The following is an 18,236-nucleotide window of genomic DNA, read 5'->3' as shown; positions in this document are numbered from 1 at the left end:
GCAATTTAATTGTGAGCCAGCCATGCAAAGAGCTTATTCTTTTTCTTTTTCTTTTTTAATTTTTGTCCGTTTCCTGTGGTCTTATTCCAAAAAACTTAAGTATATTTATTCATCCAAGACATTTGAAGTTGAAGTTGAGAATTTTTGGAATGCAAGAAATTAGTGACAGCATTATCTATTTGGCTTCTATCTTGAATGTTGCTCCTGTCTTGGAAGAGTTTGACATTTCCATTAGTGCGAACATTATCTACCGTGGAAACGACATAATTAGATATATATATATATATCCAAGTCTAATGTACTACTTTATCAGATGAAATATTGTTTGTGTTCCACTAGATTATATGTGATATTACTTTATCAGATGAAATATTGTTTGCTCCCTGGAATTATGTGATTTATTACTGTTCAGAAAATAAAATACGCTATTATTTTGAAGATGTCTTTGATATACGTGCTTTACCGCAATTAGTGAGATTCAACAAGGTATTGTAAATTTTGTCTTCTCGGACTTGGGATCCAACAAAAATGAAAAACCTAAGACAACATTCAGCTTCTCAATGAATGTTTGCAGCCTAATGACATAGTATGAGATGAATATATATGTGTGTGTGTGTGTATGCTTCTTAGAAATCTATCTATATTTGAGGAGCAGAAAAGCTGGTCCTACTTTCCATTGGGTAAATTTGCTGGCCTGAAGAAGAATCTGAGAAGAAAACCATAGTCTCCGGAGACTCTGCAAACAATTGAAGAGACCTGGGGATGGGAGGCATGTCAACTTGTATAACGCCCTCTAGAATCTGAACAACCTGCCCCATGGATGGCCGATCGACTTCATTATCCTGAATGCACCAACAAGCAACTTTGCAGGCTCGATCGAGCTCTTCCAGGTTGGCGTCACCCTGAAGCCGATGATCCAGCAAGCCGACCACATCCCTTTCGTTAACTCTGTTTGCAGCTAGTAAAGGGAAACAACTCGTCCTTCCCTCCTCACACTGTTGCATGTTCCTAGTACCAGATATAATCTCCAAGAGCACCATCCCGTAGCTATACACATCAGCCTTCGCAGTGATAGCCACACCTGAGATCCACTCCGGTGCAAGATAGCCAATGGTCCCTCTCATTGTGGTCAGAACTCTACTGTAGTCTCTGCCCAGGAGTTTCGCTAGACCGAAATCCGCGACTTTAGGCACGAAGGATTCATCCAGAAGGATGTTCTCTGGCTTGATGTCGCAGTGTATGATGCGGTCCCTGCAGTTGTCGTGGAGATAAGCTAGTCCTCTTGCAGCACCGAGTGCAATCTGATACCTTTTGTTCCAGTCCAAGACCATGGAGCTGCTGTTTCTGAACAGCTGCGCGCCTAGAGAACCTTTGGGCATGTAGTCGTACACCAGCAATCTATGGGCGCCTTGGGAGCAAAACCCGCGAAGGCGGACTAAGTTTACATGATGAGTTGATCCCACCGTGCTCACCTCGTTGCGGAATTGCTTCTCGCCCACACAGACAAGGCCTTCCAGCTTCTTCACCGCAATGGTGCTGCCCTCCGGTAGCATCCCTTTGTATACAGACCCAAAGCTTCCTCCCCCTAACTTCTCAGAGAAGTTCTTGGTCATTCTCTGCAACTCACTATACCGAAACACCATCAGATTTCCCTCTGTTACTGTACTGGTACAAGTAGTAGCAGTCGCCATTCTTTTCCTCCACCGGTATACCCAGACCAGGGTGAAGACGATGGCCAAGCAAGCTAAACTGCCTAGCACTGAGCCTAGCACAACCCACTTCATCGCTCCCTCCTTGCTTTCGGAATGCTGCGATAATTCCGAAGCAGCGAGACGAAGGTAAATAGTCTCTCCACTCGATCCATCCGACTTTTGCTGCAAGCTAAGCAGATCTCCGTACCACATAGAGCACCCAGTAATGCCGTGAGAATAAGCAGTACAAGAGCAGTTCCTCAAGCAAGCTAATTCGCAGTCTTCAACAGTAGCAGCTGGTAAAGAATGTGGAGTATCCACTGAGCTAGCACCTGGCATTGGAAAGAATCCATCTTTCGGGCCGTTCGCTGAGCTATTAGTAGCGCATTGCAACGGTGCGTTCCTCCGACACCCGCGGCTATGATCGTTCAGTTCCCAGTCCGCCGGGGAGGCTTCGCTGAAACCTTGGACGCAGCTGCAGAAGGCAAAGCTCCTCTCATTGCAGACGCCAAAAGGCCCACATAGAGCATACGCATCACACTGTTGTTTCGGCTGAGACCAGAAGAGTATCCATTGCTGGTATCCCTCCACCCAAGTTAGCTGCTTTATTTGTCCCGAAATATCCATGATAAATCTCGAGATGACCGTATCATCTTGAAGGGAATAGGTGAAGTAGCTCGTGTTGTCGTTGGACACGAATTCAAAGTTGTAGATGTAGTGTGAGAGCATCTCAGGGACGTTGGTGAATATATTGCCGTTCCACTCTCCACTGGTCCAGAATTCCCGAGTTTTATTCCAGTATATGAAATATTGGCTAGACCCATTTGGGTCTATCTCAAGGGAGAATAGCCCAGGAGCAGGGTCATTAGAGTTCTTCCAAGAGGTAATGATCTGCCTCTCCCCAGTTAATTTGTTCCTCCCAAGCTTGCCGCCAGGAAGCCACGTGTCGGTTGGATGATCCATGCTCTGCCAGTAGACCTTGGATGGCTTGAACCCATCTCTCAAAACGAGGTTCCCAGTGTCTTGGATCTCAACAATATTTGTGGAGTTGGACGGTATGGAGCTTATATTGGTAGACCAAATTTGGTTCTTGTGCTGGTTGATGAGGACAAGATTGCCATCAGTGGATACTCTGATCTCAGAGGAATCAGGGTCTGATATGGGTGTCTCCCTGTTTGCTACCCAGACAGGTGTGAGCTTGGAGACTTTCTTGTACCAGATTCCCATGTAGTAGTTCTGAGAGGATTTATCACCTGGTATGAAGAATCCCATCACAAAGTTGCCACCTTGAGAAACGATGGTATTGCTTCCGGAGAGAGGCTGATCGACAGATATGAAGCTGGCGGCGAAGGAGAGGCTGGCGTTAAGAGAGAATGAGAGAAAGAGGATGAGGAGGAAATGAGGATGAAGGTGTTGAGTTCCTCGAGAAGCCATGTCTAAAATTAGCATGGAAGGCCTGCAGAGAGAGATAGAGATAGAATTGCAAACAAAATACAAACAAAAAGGTGGATCAATCTTAAATGCCATGACTTGTGCCATTAATCAGGGACGGTTGCATTCTGGTGTCGCCATTGAATAGCTCTTATGAGAAGTCCTTTTCTCATTAAGTTCCTGTGTATGTTGATATATATACATTACCCCGAATCGACTTCTACTCTCTTATTTTGCTTCTCTTGGGTTTGCAGCAACTTGGAAGGTTAGTTGGAAGCAGTTACTACGTTCGTCTCTTTTACCACAAAGGAGTGATAGATAGCAGCCGGCTCCATAAGAACGGTTCAAAGACCATCCACTTGCTTGCTTGCAAACGACATTCGTTGCACGGCGCCGACCAAGACGGGTGGAATTAAAAAATATTCAAACCTCTAATAAACTTATAGTAGGGTTAAACCAAGAAACAATTACTCAAAGTTCTAAAAAGGCTATAAATAAAGGATTCAACGACTGCTCGTCATTCTACTTTCTATCCCCATCTCTAGACCCAGGAGGAGCTGAATCTTTGACATACTATTTCTCTTAAAGCCTTGACAAGAGCTATGATCAAGATACTTTTTTTTCCCCCAAGTAGAGATCAAGATACCTTTTAGGCTCGATCACAATTTTGTACTGTGAATTTTGTTTCTATATGCGTTCTTAAATGCAACCCTTATTCATTCTTCGATCAGCTAGTCAAACCTGGGGCTTACACGACGCTCAGTTGCTTCGTTGGAAATGCATGGAAGAGGTTGATACAATTATTAGCATTAACTACCAGTAGTAGTCTGGTACCATCTGATAAGTTATCCAATTAAGTGTTTGTGAAACAATCTAGTTTTTAAATAATCTGTGAACTACGCACATGAACCTGATAGTAGCAGAGTATAACGTGGCCTTTTTCGGATTCGTAGCTCTCTCTCTTCACAACCTTTTTGGGCTTTTTGATCTTCTATAAGAGGAACAGGCTTGGGCTTTCACTTTTATTGCGCATTTAAATTTGTGCACTACTTCAAATTATAGGTGCAGTACAAGAGAAAAACGTGAAGAATTACATCTCTCTTCTTATAAATAAAGGCTATAGATCATATCAATCACATGGGTACTTCTGCAATCGATCAATTTGGTGTGACATTCAACCAGTAAGAGATGACATCCAACCAGTAAGGAACACAACTCTACCTCGTCATCCTCATGACACTAATAAGTTTTACATATGAGAAACTTTTTTTTTCTGGTGCTCTCGCAGTACGCTATTGTTCTACTAGTGAGTGCAAATTGCAACCTAGTCGCAATCTCCATGTCTGTGAATTAATAATGTTCCCTCAACTTAGACGTCTAGGAGGTACTTGTCCGACTCATGCTTCAACGCGAGAAATTTAAAAATATGAGAGAGAGAGAGAGAGGGAGAGAGACCAACATTTTTTTTTAAGAGAACCCAACAATTATCCGTAGCATTTACACATCCAAGATCTGTATGTAAATACAAACAATTGTTTCCTAGACAATCAAACAAACAACACAACCACCAAGCAAAGTTTTTCCCCTGTAAACAATTTTGGGTACAGACATAAAACTTGTCTCAACGGAAGCATAATTCAAAACTTCTTCTTTCCAGGTGTTTGAGTTAGCTACTGAATAAGCTGTAGTTAGCTGTATCTTTAGTTCATCCTTAAGTTCCTCCAACAAAGCTGCATCATAGAAAATTTAGCATTAGATATGAAACTAAACACAGCAGCAATTTCTACAGCCTACCATTTATGTTGCTTTAATAAAATGATATTACAGAAAACTCAGCATCATATACAAAACTACGCATTTAATTCTGCACAAGACACACCTTTCCTATTATGAATATTGTTATGATAGAAATGTATTAGGCTAACAATAGCCAGAATACTCAGATGCCCTTCCCTATTATCTGTTTCGCTACAAAAGATAGACCATCTATTTAGTGCATCAATAAATTATTGGATCGTTAGCCCCCCTATTTGTGAGTAATGCTCCAGTAAAATAACTTCAATGCTTAATCAATTATAATCAGCTGACCAAAAGAAAGGGTGTTTGAAATTTCTAGTAATACACAAAAGGCAATCTCCCATGCACACTTGTCCCATACTAGCCCTAAATGGAGCAGATGATATCTATGAGCAGCAGCAAGAGCGCATCAATTTTTTGTCTATCTAAGCAAACCTGATATCAGGACTAGATTCTAGTTCCACTCACTGACTTCACCTCAGCAGCCACATGTTTATAAAAGAGCTATCAAACTTTTTCTTACATGCAGCTTGACAATGCAACGGCAATAGCCTAGTAATGGGGATAAGGGTGAGGATCTCTTTCACCGTATATTGGTGGGTGGCTGGGAGCCTAGTGCAGCTGATCTGCTGTAAAAAATAGCTCTAGACTTTCCAACAATGAGTTCTAATATCACTTGTTAAAGAAAGAAGAGAGCTCGAACAAATGAAACAGACACATTGAATCCCTATTGAACTAAAATAATCTGGTGGACTCATACCTAATAGTATATATCTGTTCTTTTCAATCTATTTTTCATTATATGCTCTTCACTTATGATTTCTGGATTAGATGAAAATGGCTCCAAATGTAAAACTGTGTAGCTCAAAGAAATTGTCATATTTTCATTGGAGTTTGAAAGCCAATCATAAATTCACAAAAGATCTAACATAAGAATGCACCCACTGGTACATGCAAAATGAATCAAAGATGGCATTAAGTATTGGTACAAATTAGTCTTATCGACAAATAATTGAGTTGCGGAATTATCAGCAAACTCAATGTTCAGCTAGTCCACATGATATAAGCAATGGAAGTAGATGGGTCAAACAAATCAGAGTTCGGTCCTCCAAACGAACTTGTCTAAGCAAAAATTAAAATTGATATGGTTAATATAGTACATTATGGGTGGATGTACACAGAAGAAATCGCCAATATGAGTTTTCAACTTCATCATCAGAACACAAACATGTAGACAGTAAATAGATGGACAAAAAGTTATTAGAGTGAGAATAGCATTATGCATTATGCATGAAGGGGATGAAGGAAAACAGAGTGGGGATGTCTATAATGAGAATAGCGTTATAGTGGATGAATGGAAGAGGTTAGACTTACTGAGTGGTTGAGACGGGCCCTCCAAACGAGATAGACGGCTCACTGCTGCTCCTCTGAGGCCTTGTGGACAAGACACCAGGTTGAGCCGGAGCTGGACGGAACAGATGGCCAGGTGATCTCTTCCGGTCCTTGGGAAACCGGAAGATGCTCGATGTAGCCTCATCGTCCTCTCTGGCAAGAGCTGGAAACGGCGGACCGGCCGACCAGAAGTGGTTCCGCTGCGATTGCGACGAGGAAGAGGGGTGATCGACCTGTGACGACGCAGCAGAATCTTAACCGTCAGAGTCACATAGCATTCTAGATCCCGGGATGGGGGGGGGGGGGGGGCAAACAAGAAACGCAGGTATGTAAGATTTAGATTACTGAATTGAAGAGGAAAAATGCCTATAAATTGGAACTTCGATCATGGAATTACTATCTGACGGCGCGTTTAATTCTTCGAAATAAACTACATTATTATTCGTTTTCTCATTCAAACTAATAGAACGATGAAACTGAGAAAAAAGAAGGGAAAATATAAGAAAATAATTCAAGGAGATTTCTTATATATATAAAATTTCTGAGTAAAACAGCTTGTAGACAATGAGGCAAAAACGTAACAAATCATCATATTTCTTTCCCCGTAGGGTTTTGTTTTCAATTTTCGAGTTCAAGAAGAGGAATATATGGATGAAATAGATCGGAACCATCTTTCAAAGGCAAAAGCCGTAAGGGTATAAGGAAGAAAAATAAATCAAAATAATCTAGAGAAGTAGAGAAGAAGATGAAGATGAGGCGGTCTTCTACCTGGGACTGGGAGGCGAGATCAGCATTATCTCGCATCCGCTTCAACGATGACGACCCCCTCGCTCCACTTCTTTGGCACTCGATCCGGATCGACGATTCCTCGCTGCTGCTAGAGCTCGAGGAACTCGCCACCGGAGGCGGCGGTGACCACGGCACCACCTGGTTCTCCCCATCTCCCTCCTCCATGTCCTCCTCCTCTTCCTCCTCTTCCTCTGATTCAACTTCTTCTTCCTCCCCCTCCTCCTCCTCCTCGCCGGCACCTCCTTCTGCCTCATCGTCTCTTCTGGGGCAGCACCGCTCGCAGAGCGAGACGGTGGGACCGAGACGAGCGCCTGAGGCGCGCCACGGTGTCGGTGACTGGCACGTGCGGCAGAGGAGGACACGAGAATGGCGCGCGACGAGGAAGTTGGCGCCGTGGACCCTGGAGTCGCAGTCCCAGCACAGCATCGCCTCATCCGACTCGCAGTACATCCGCGCCACCCCCGAGCACAGCTCGCACCCCTTCTTCTTCCTCCCGCTCCCATCCATCGCTAATCGAAATCCCTCTTTGTTTGGCTGCTGCTGCTTCTTCTCCTCCGCTGTTCACAATAATAAGCTTTGCCTCGGATGCTAAAGAGGTTGGGGAAGGTCCAAGGCGTCCGGAAAACGAAGTCGGGGTGTGGAGTTGCTCCCATTTATTATTTCCGAAAGACGGGCGCTGCATTCTGGTCACCGCAACAGTAGCCTTACCTACCGTAAGTTAATATCTCACGACCTAATCACCTTGAATTAATATTAAATAAAATTTTCTAATATATATGTAATGTGAATACAACAATAAAGATAGATACTAAAACAAAATGCGGTAAGCTTAGTATTAACTTCACCGTGAAGGGTTATGTGGGAGGGGCAACACCGTCATTTACCATCTGGTCTCCACTGCTACGCACCTGACCTCTCTCATTTCTCGAGCCCTGTTTCCCCAACGCAGTAAGCTCAGCAGCGCTTGCCTCGTACATCCACGTGTCGCTCTCCCATGCGTTTAGGATTCCATGGTCTTCCTTGCATCTGCTCTCCCTCTCCCCCCTAATCGGCCCCACACACCCTCCTCCCCTAGGCCCCAGATTTTTCTTTTTTCCTCCCACCCACCCATACGATACGATGACGTGCCCGGCGAGATTCCAGGAGTCCTACGTGTCTGGTCGTCCGCCACGGCAGAGATCGCGAAACGTGGGCCGCATCTTAAGCCCATCTCCTCGCGGGACCACCACAACCCCTCCCCAACTCTATTCTATCCTGATGATACTTTTCCTTTCTCTCTCTAGTCGTCTCTATGGGTAGAATAGTAGGAATGCTTTTTATTAATTAATATTATAATGATTTTGATTATATAGTAACTAAAAGGGTGGATAAAAAAGAAAACGTGTGGCGAGGAAGCGATGCCCCCTCGTGGCGTGATGAGGGCCACCATTGAGAGCATATAATGGGGGGTGATCTGATCTCCAAGCTACTGCTGAGGTGGATGGTCCACGTGAAGTTGCCACCATGGACGTCAGGTACCTCGCCACCTCGTATTATGCGATACATCCAGATATTTTCGCACATCACAATCACCAATTCACCATCCATTAATTAATTGACTCTGGATTTCATGCAAATTGGACCCTAATATACTTATTAAATTGGGAGTAAACTCCGGGGTTCCATGCAAGTATACCAGGTGTTGGTGCCCGATGACGTGATGAAGTGAACGGCGGATTTCCCTCCGAGCCGTGGGGGTAATTTTCAGCCACGAAAGTAGAGTAGTCGTCGTACCTAATGGATCCCGTGGTCGTTCGTATCCATCCGGTGTGTGAGAAAAAAATATCTACCCTTTAATTATAGGGGAGTAGAGAAGATATACTTGTGGTGAGGAGGCAAGACAACGAAGGATTGGAGGATTGGGATTGGAATTGGGATTAGGATTGCGATGGGTTGATTCAGTGAACTGGGTCATAGGAGAATAAAGCATACCACCGCGCATGGCATCAAGTTTTGGGTTTTGGGACGGGCCCACGAAGTAGTTAGCCACACAAAAAGAAGAAGAATTACATATTTTAAATGTAAAAATAAAATAAAAGAGACGGGTGTGACACGCTCATACACGCACTTTGGGGGATGATGGGATGGGATGGGATGGGATGGGAACGTTTGGATAGGCAAATGAGCATGGGGTTGATTGGGCTGGTCGGACTATTTGTAGTGTAATTCTTATTCATAATTTGGAACGGATCAAATAACCTTAACAATTTTATATATTTTATCAACAAAATTTAAATTTATCTTCATTCATTAATTTGGTATTCACGTACAGATGGAGATTACAGAACCTTAATGATCCTTATTTTTAGCAGGATAATGAGTTCGATTGGATGGACAATTTAAGCACGTCACGGAAAACTCGGATCTAGAAATATGATATAGCGAAAAAAAATATGTAATCCATTTGACTTCCTAATTCTTATTCTTATGCATCCAACAAGGATGGTGACATGGCAAGTGGGAAGTCTTCACATAACATAACATAACATAATCCGCCTCCCAAAATGTTTGAAGCTAGTATATGAAAGGGCTTGTTTTGTTTATCAGGAAAGTAGTCATTATGGGCCGAATGAATAAAAGCCCTCCAGGGTCCGAAACGAGTTTGATTTTTCAAACAGGAAACAGGAAACAGGAAATTGAAAATTCGAACTTAAATTAAAATTTGATGGGGGTTGGGTTGGGGGGGAAATGACAAATATGATACACAGCAGCACCAAACAACTAGAGAAAGAAGAGAAGAGAAGAGAAGAGAAGAGAAGAGAAGCGAAACTAAGCTAGACCTACCTACCTACCATTCGAGAAGCAAAAATATTAAGAATGGATTAAATTTAACTGAAACCAAAGCAGGTAAACAAGTCGAGAGCTTCTCCGACGACGACGCTCTCAGTGGAGGCATTCATCAACTCCGGGCTCAACCTGACCATGAGGACGCAAAACTCCATCTGGTCGAGAGCACCGTCACCATTCATGTCTCCCTCCCTCACCATCCCCACGAGCTCCTCGTCATTCAAACCTTGGAGCCCCAGAGCCGCCGCGTTCCTCTTCAGGCTCTCGAAGGTGATCAAACCCCTCCTCGGATCCATCAGCAGCTGGAACCCTTTGCACAGCTCCTCCATCAGTCCCTCCGCTCCCAGCCTCTCCGCCATCTGAGGTAAATAGTCCTCAAACCCAAAGGATGATGATTCGTTTGCCATTACTATTAATCTTATCTTATCCGAAACAAAAAGATAACGATTTCCTTAATAAGTGGATATCCAATGGTTGGAAAAGGAAAGGGAGTTGGGAGGGGTTTATATAGATAAGATGGAAGAATAAGAAGGAAGAGGAGGAAGAATCGAAAGAGGTGTTGTTGGATGGAAGTTGCCATGGATACCTCCAACTAAGGTACAGAGAGAAGGGGGCGTGTGTGTGTGTGTGTGTGTGTGTGTGTGTATGTGTATAAGCTTTTAAAAGTGCTTGTAGGCGGGGGATTTGAGAGGAAGTTGCTATGGAAGTTGCATTGGGTTTTCCTTTCATTTGCATGGCCTCTACCCTCTAGTGTACATTTCTTTTTTTCTTTTTTCTTTTTTCTTTTTTCTTTTTTATTTTTATTTTTTCTTTTTAAAAAAAAAATATAGTTTGTTAAATAGCAAAAAATCAAAATTAAAAAGAGTAAAAGAGGCCCAACATGTTACTAATATTTTTTCCTTATTTGTGGTTAATAATTTATATAACTCTGAGGCAAGGCTACAGTGTGAGTTGGGCTTTGGTTGGGGGAGGGGGGCATCTCGAAAAAAAGGCTGCAAATGAGGTTGGCTTTTAGCAGTGATTGTAGAACTGAGACACTGCGCAGTATCCTTCACCGCCCTCAACGAATCCAAAGTTATGTCTAGTCTCCTCCGTCCGTATCATATCCTTGACCTCAAAAACCTAGCAAGTTCCTAGTCGATTCTACAACATTTGAAAAGAAAGAGAATAAGCTCTTCTTCTTCTTCTTCTCTCTCTCTCTCTCTCTCTCTATTTTCCCTTTAAATTAAATTAGCGTTCAATTCCTACTTTTTAATCTAGCTAGCTGCTAATATTTAATTAAAGACAGGTTGCGATAAAAGTACTGGATACTGTAACCTTTGCGAACCGACAATGTAGAAAGAATTTGACAAAGTCCACGGATATTAGTTAGTTAAACAGCCATTAGATGTTAACAACCGACTAAGTAGATGAGATACCCAACCCAATTGTGTGAAAGGAAGAAGATTTCGCCTATAAGCAATTAATGGCATCTTATCTTATGCCTGGCATTATCGACTCTCGATCGTATTCCTAGGTTGATTACCGAACAAGAAACATGTCGCTATTTAGTTTGTTTTAATATGGAAGAAGGCATCCGGTAAATGGCATATATTATATAGGAGGCAAATTAGATCATTTCTATAGTTGTGATTCGGTCCTAGTGATGATGACGGCGTTGATAGATTGGTATTGTCATTTAGTTTAAAGTCTCATCCTTGATACGTCTCTTGGTATTTATATTATACGCACGAGAACGTGTTGACCGACCCACTGCTGCTCATTATTACTAGAGTCAATTATTATTAGTCTTTAGCATCACCTTCTTTAGCCCCTCAAATTTGATATTTGACAAATGTATCGATGATCTTTCTTAGCAAGACTTGTGTTGATGATATCATTGCTCTTAATCTTCTTTTACAAAACAAGAGCAAAACAAAAAAAAAGCATAAGCTTGAGGTCTTTTTGGAGCCACCATGTCCCTCTGCACTTACTTGTTGGTGAAGTGGATCGGAAAACGAAGAGGTAATATGATTTAACAGCCATCCCTCTCTCTCTTTTTCTCACTCTTCCATTACAAATAGAGTAATCCTATGCTTATATTGTATGGAAGAAACATCATTAATTTTATAGTTTTTAGAGGATATATATACATATAACGAAGAAACATACCGACTCAGAGAGCTTCTGACGCCGTACGCACTCCATAAATTGTTTTCACTTGGACAATTTGAATCCAATGTTAAGTTTGAAGAAGCAGGGGACCCAGATTTAATTTTTCACTAAGAAAAGATGTCGCCATGTAAAAAGATCATACAATTTTATTTTATTTTTTCTTCTAACTAGATTCCTTTGTCTGTTTATAGGAGCCAGAAAGCAAAAGGAAAGCTCGACCAGTAAAGGAACAACGGCAGTTTCTTCTTTCTCTTGGGATATGGTTGGAAATGAGATAGAAGATGAAATAGGAGGTATTGACTCACGCCTATTTAGTTTCAAAACAATAGCAGCAGCAACAGACAACTTTGACAACAAAAACAAGCTTGGACGAGGAGGATTTGGTCCAGTTTATAAGGTAGATATATGTCCTTCAGCTCACAACTTATCCCACTCAAGTGAATGAGCATTTGACTGATGAAATGATGCTTTAATTTTACCAGGGAAGTCTTTTAGATGGACAAGACATAGCTGTAAAGAGACTCTCCAAGCTCTCTGCACAAGGAGCCATGGAGTTCAAGAATGAGGTGGAGTTGATATCCAAACTTCAACACAGGAATCTGGTGAAGCTTTTGGGTTGCTGTATCTGTGGAGAAGAGAAACTGTTGGTCTATGAACTCATGGCAAACAAGAGCTTAGATGCATTTCTGTTTGGTTGGTTTTCTTCTCCTATGCATCTGTTATCAGATTAAGATTCTGCATAGACATCATGACTAGCAACAACAACAACAACAACAAAAAAATGACACGGTATAACATCTTTCTTTCCTAGCTACTCAAAAGTGTTAGAAAGAAGAGAATACCAACATGAAGATGTTGTAAGCATGCATTAAAGTATGCTTCATCATATTATGAAACTGCAATTTTTCTAAAGATACATTAACAATGTCAATATGAAGCTAACTCTAACCTAGGTGTAGTTTTCAATCTACTATTTCTATGTTTGCCTAATAAGAATGTAATTTACGAATTGGTTAGATGACACCAATCGAAGGAAATTAGACTGGAATAGGCGCTACAACATCATTGAAGGGATAGCTCGAGGATTGCTCTATCTTCATAGGGATTCTAGATTGAAGATAATACATCGAGATCTGAAGGCGAGTAATGTTTTACTTGATGACCGATTTAACCCAAAAATATCAGACTTTGGCATGGCACGGATGTTTGGTGGAGATCAGAATCACGAAACAACAAAGAGAGTTGTTGGAACAATGTAAGTCATATTCCACGTGACTGCTTACAGAAAAGATTTTCCACAGCATATTGATTTACTGAAGGTTGATATGTCAGTGATTGAGAGAAGGCTCTGTCGTGAGTCGTGACTCAAAAACATCATTCATACGTATATAGCTACTGTGTCAAAGTTCACTACTTAACTGCCATAAAATAATGCAATGCAGTGGCTACATGTCCCCCGAGTATGCAATGGAAGGGCAAATTTCTGAAAAATCCGATGTTTTCAGCTTCGGTGTGTTGCTTCTGGAGATTGTGAGTGGTAAAAGGAACAACAAATTTCTCAACGATGATGAAGCTCTGAACCTCTTGGGCTATGTAAGTCGCTGAATTATATCTTTCCTCAATACTGATGCAGGAAAAAAAGAAGAAGAAGGAATGTTTATCTGAAAACTGATACATGAAAGGTTTTTAATTTTGCAGGCATGGACATTATGGAAGGAAAACAGAGTCCTTGAATTGGTTGATCCTTCCTTAGGTGACTCATGGCCTCAGATGGAAGCGTTTAAATGCATCAAAATAGGACTTCTTTGTGTGCAGGAGTATCCAGTAGACAGGCCAACCATGTCTTTGGTGGTCTCAATGTTGAGTAGTGATACAACTCTTCCTGCTCCAAAACAGGCTGCTTTCTTTGGAGGACGAAGCCCCTCCTCCTCAATCTCATCAATGGAATACACCGAGACATCTTCTACAAATGGTGCCGCTAAAACCAATACAGAGATCAACTAGTTTCATGCAAGTCACAATATGTCAGTAAGTTTGGTTAAGTCTCCAACTTCAGATGTTATGAATTTACAAGTCTTGGTTGTTAATTTGTAGCTGAAGATTTGGTGGGAGGGCTTCTATTGTAGCTCCTTCAAGTTGCTTGACTTGTATGCTGTTATAATATTAACTATTAAGCACACTTTTTTTTTGTTTGTTTTGTTTTTGACAAAATATTAACTACTGATGTCTTCGATCTAGCTTCTATTAGAGGTCAGTAGTAGCTGGTGATCCGAACCAAAGAAACCCGATTGCTTTGCTTTGATTTATGCTTCTAAATCGATCAGGCTATGAGATATGCATAACAGTTGCACTCATATGGTTGCAATCAGCAAGTACAACTAATAATGAACAATTCTGAGCATCTTAGGGACAAAAACTGGCATCATCCATTTGTTTTCAGGTCCGGAACTATTTAAAAGAGAGAGACAGCTATCAAGAAAACCATATGATACAGCTTGATTTTATAATAATGCAGCAGAACAACAATGCTGGGAAACTTAGCAGCAGCCATAACCTTGTTTCCTTTTCTAATAAGATTGCAGCGCTGCTTGCAAGATAATGATATCTTATTTATCTCATAAATCTGATAGAAAGTAAATCTGATCTACAACTCAATCTTCATTTTCTTAGAGAATTATTTGAACATCCTCAGATCAAACAAGGATATTTCTGAAACACAAATATACATTCATTGTGATAAATTCCTGAAAATGAGAATGACAGCAAGGGAGATAAAAAGAGATGCTGTTCTTGGAATTCTGCGCAAGTGATAAGAGAACACGTAACAATACCACCAATAACACCTCCACAATTTTCGAAATATTTAGCTTTGGAAAGATTCACGGACGTGGCAAATTGAATATGTTCTCTAAGTGATGACCTGGACCAAGGAAATAACTAATGGAACTAGTACTTCAATAAAAAAATGTCGGAACTTGATACATGACCCTTGATTACTTAATTGATGACCCTAATCAGGCTAACATATATGTAGAATCTGAATCAATATGGTTGCTACGAGCAGGTACAACAAGGCAAATAAGTTGATGAGCATCTGAGAGACAACCATAGACAAGAACAGCAATGCCATGCAAGTATGCCATTATAATACTTCGTTGTTGCATATGCTCTGGTAGCTGCTAATAGATCCAGCAGAAAAACATTGCTGAGCATCTTGGTAGCAGCCACTGACAAATTTCATTTTCTAATAAGATTCCAGTTCTTATCTTTCAAGGTAATGGCACCAAGGAATAGAGAAAAAAAGAAACTTCATCAGTATGGTACCAATCTTATCTTGGTAATGCTATCTATTCTATTGATATAAATTGCAAATTTAATGAAAACTTGCTCTCTTTTTCTTCTTAACAAACACCACTAGGATAGAACATATCGAACTGCACTTAAAGTTCATTATAAGCCTATAGTTAAGCAAATATTTGAAGGTTTCTTCTCATTTGATCTGCGAATAATTCAAAGAACGCCAACATGTTAGCCATATCAATCTGCTGCTCCTAAATACTAGAGTTCCTAGATAATCCCCATAGAATCTTGATCACTCTTATTACGGATGGACATCCTAAAGGTGCAGAAGATTTTCATAATTACAAAAAAAAAGAAAGAAAAAGTAACTGTGAAATAATGTGCCATAAAAAACCTTTGCTCAATCCTCTGATTTCATCGCTTAAACAAGAACAAATAATGCCCAGATCACATCCTAAAAGTTCCTTTAGCATTATGCATATTTAATTATGGGGCTGCAATACGTGAGTAACAACAAGACCAATTCAAAGATGTCCATTGCATTAGGACTTGGGTTAGGAAATATGTATGAGAAACATCATCACATCCAACAATGATTTGCATGTCGTAATTTCACTACAAAACCATAATTTTATTCGCATTCCCAATCAAATTATTGGACCAGATTTCACATAAACATCAAAAGAGACATCCAAAGAGTTGCATTTCTGTGAAATTGTTGTTCCGGTTTCCAATTAATGTATAGCATGAACATCAAAACCCATCGACCAAATCAGTCGACGGATCATCTCATACGGCCCCCGGATTCCTCCCGTTTCATTACATAAAAGAAGAAAGAAGAATAGGTCAGCTCATGAAACCCACACCGAACACTTGCCTGAAACCCTCATCAAGCCACCTCCTTGGGCCCTCCATCAACTCCGGACTCAGCCTCACCATCAACACGCAGAACTCCTTCTCGTTCAGAGCCCCATCCCCGTCGAGGTCTCCCTCCATCAGCATCCCTCTCAACTCATCGTCCCCCAAGCCCTCGAGCCCCAACAACGCCGAGTTCCGCTTCAAGCTATCGAAAGTTATCAGCTCCCGCCTCGGATCCATCAACAGACGAAACCCATTGCAGAGCTCCTCCATTAGACCCTCTTCTCCGAGCTTGTCCGCCATGACGGGAAGGAAATCCTCGAATTCGACTGGTCTCTGAGCCATGTGTAAAGGAAAGGCGAAGTGGGTCTTTGGATATTGAGGTGGGGAAAGTGGGAGAGAAGGGTTAAATAGGGGAAGAGGAAGGGAGGGGCCATCGGTGACAGCACAGAGCGGGCTAGGATTCCGCTGGTGGTGGAAGAAAGAGAGAAGAAGATCCCCAAGATCTTTCCAAGAAGGTGCGAATAGATCAAATTATAAATTAAAATAGGTCGGTCTTAATATAATTTCTGCCTATTGTGGGTGGTGATTTGCAACAAAAATAATAATAATAATAATCCCAATCTTTATAAAAGAAAATAATAATAATAATAATAATAATAATAATAATAAAGAAGAGAGATTAGGAGGACGTGTGGTGTGGTAATTGACTAATAGTTGGTCCTAAGAATTATCTGGAGACTTGGGAAGTCATATCAACTCGTTAGCAGCCATAGCTCATTGCTGGCGTCCATGTTTGATAGGCTGCTGTATCTTTATAACCAACCGACTTGTTGACACTTAGTATATTTCTCTACTTCCAACATCTTTTAACTAATAAATAATTATTTCAAAACTTATTAAATTAATAATACTCACCTTAATTATATATATATATATATATATATATATTTTTTTTTTTTTAAACTCTTTCAACTTAGTATCACTTTGAACATATACACCTTCTAAAGTATATCACGAAAGCTTCTTTCATTAAAAATTTCGTTAGATAAAATACTTAGCAGCGATACATTTAAATACATTTAAAGATGGTACATAAGATCAAAATATAATTAATCCTAATATATAAAAAATAGATTCTTGTGACTTGTTATCCGGGCAAAAACTTATCTCCGAGAAGTGTATATGGACCAGGTCATTAGGAAACTTTGTCTCTTGGGGAGTAAATAATAGGATCGAGAATCGTCATTGTTTTTCTAATAAATTATACTCCAGAGTTAATTTAAAAGCTAGTAGGTTCAGTCGCCTCTTTGGATCCATTCATAGTACAATCATACTCCAGAGTACTCCATAATGGATATGTTCAACGTGCTCAATTTCTGGACAAAATGCCATGGTCGATTCATGTACCTTTGGATGTGATGGACGTGTGACGCTTTCTACTATACAAAAGTAAACGAGCATTATGTAATGTATATTTTTTTCATCTATCACGTCCAATCATCATAGCTACTTATCCCATCAATGAAATGCCCTGTCCCACTCAATTATTGGTCAACAATTAACTAACTTTTTTCCTTTCCTTTTTCCTTTCAGCAATTGTAATCCATCTCCCCGTGTCATCCAAGTTAATTTCGTTTTGAACAACACTGAGGGAGAATAAAAGGAAGACAAATAATAAGACCTTGCACTGGTCTCTTATTATGTATGCTTATGGGTTATGCGCTCAAATCTTGCAGGAATTTGGTTGAAACTTTTAAGTTTGTGTAGCAAAATTGGATGCCTCTTAATAATACTAAATGCTCTTTGACTTTTAAAGAGGACCTGCCAAGCACCTAGTCAAAATAATACTAGCAAAATCACTAGATCTACTGTGCACTTGCAGGAATTCTTTACTATGTACAACCCACCAAAGTAGTTCATTGAATTATTATTATTATGTTAATTAGAAGCAATGACTCAACTCATGCAGCAATAGTTGAAAAATAGAGTTAGGTT

At 40.7% G+C, this 18,236-nt stretch overlaps 5 protein-coding genes across 6 annotated transcripts; 1 reads left to right on the top strand and 4 right to left on the bottom strand.

The window, feature by feature from the left end:
- Positions 1-428: 428 nt before the first annotated feature.
- On the bottom strand, positions 429-3,211 carry LOC140798498 (G-type lectin S-receptor-like serine/threonine-protein kinase At2g19130). Its single transcript, XM_073152344.1, has one exon. The coding sequence runs from the start codon at positions 3,138-3,140 to the stop codon at positions 639-641; it is 2,502 nt and encodes an 833-aa protein (XP_073008445.1). The 5' UTR covers positions 3,141-3,211; the 3' UTR covers positions 429-638.
- A 1,361-nt stretch (positions 3,212-4,572) lies between these two features.
- Positions 4,573-7,844, bottom strand: LOC140799305 (uncharacterized). Its single transcript, XM_073153574.1, has 3 exons — positions 7,080-7,844; positions 6,294-6,544; positions 4,573-4,852 (listed from the first exon to the last, which is right to left on the bottom strand). The coding sequence occupies exons 1-3, from the start codon at positions 7,605-7,607 to the stop codon at positions 4,834-4,836; spliced, it is 798 nt and encodes a 265-aa protein (XP_073009675.1). The 5' UTR covers positions 7,608-7,844; the 3' UTR covers positions 4,573-4,833.
- A 1,926-nt stretch (positions 7,845-9,770) lies between these two features.
- Positions 9,771-11,845, bottom strand: LOC140798413 (calcium-binding protein PBP1-like). The gene has a single exon (XM_073152226.1). The coding sequence runs from the start codon at positions 10,331-10,333 to the stop codon at positions 9,968-9,970; it is 366 nt and encodes a 121-aa protein (XP_073008327.1). The 5' UTR covers positions 10,334-11,845; the 3' UTR covers positions 9,771-9,967.
- LOC140798411 (cysteine-rich receptor-like protein kinase 34) lies at positions 10,157-14,268 on the top strand. 2 transcript variants are annotated; one of them, XM_073152225.1, is made up of 6 exons: positions 10,157-10,290; positions 12,272-12,477; positions 12,563-12,773; positions 13,098-13,335; positions 13,523-13,673; positions 13,779-14,268. In XM_073152225.1, exons 2-6 carry the CDS (start codon positions 12,340-12,342, stop codon positions 14,082-14,084), a joined length of 1,044 nt encoding a protein of 347 aa, XP_073008326.1. In that variant the 5' UTR covers positions 10,157-10,290; positions 12,272-12,339; the 3' UTR covers positions 14,085-14,268. The 2 variants fall into 2 exon arrangements, with proteins under 2 accessions (XP_073008326.1, XP_073008325.1); XM_073152224.1 differs by lacking the exon at positions 10,157-10,290 and adding an exon at positions 11,751-11,930.
- Positions 14,269-16,226: 1,958 nt separating this feature from the next.
- Positions 16,227-16,583, bottom strand: LOC140798537 (calcium-binding protein KIC-like). Its single transcript, XM_073152392.1, has one exon. The coding sequence runs from the start codon at positions 16,581-16,583 to the stop codon at positions 16,227-16,229; it is 357 nt and encodes a 118-aa protein (XP_073008493.1).
- Between the last annotated feature and the right edge of the window lie 1,653 nt (positions 16,584-18,236).

Source organism: Typha latifolia, chromosome 12 (genome assembly GCF_019914945.1).
Source record: "Typha latifolia isolate L0001 chromosome 12, TyphaL0001v2, whole genome shotgun sequence".
NCBI lineage: Eukaryota > Viridiplantae > Streptophyta > Magnoliopsida > Poales > Typhaceae > Typha > Typha latifolia.
Note: the sequence above shows the minus strand (reverse complement) of the source record. Positions and strands in the feature narration are given on the sequence as shown.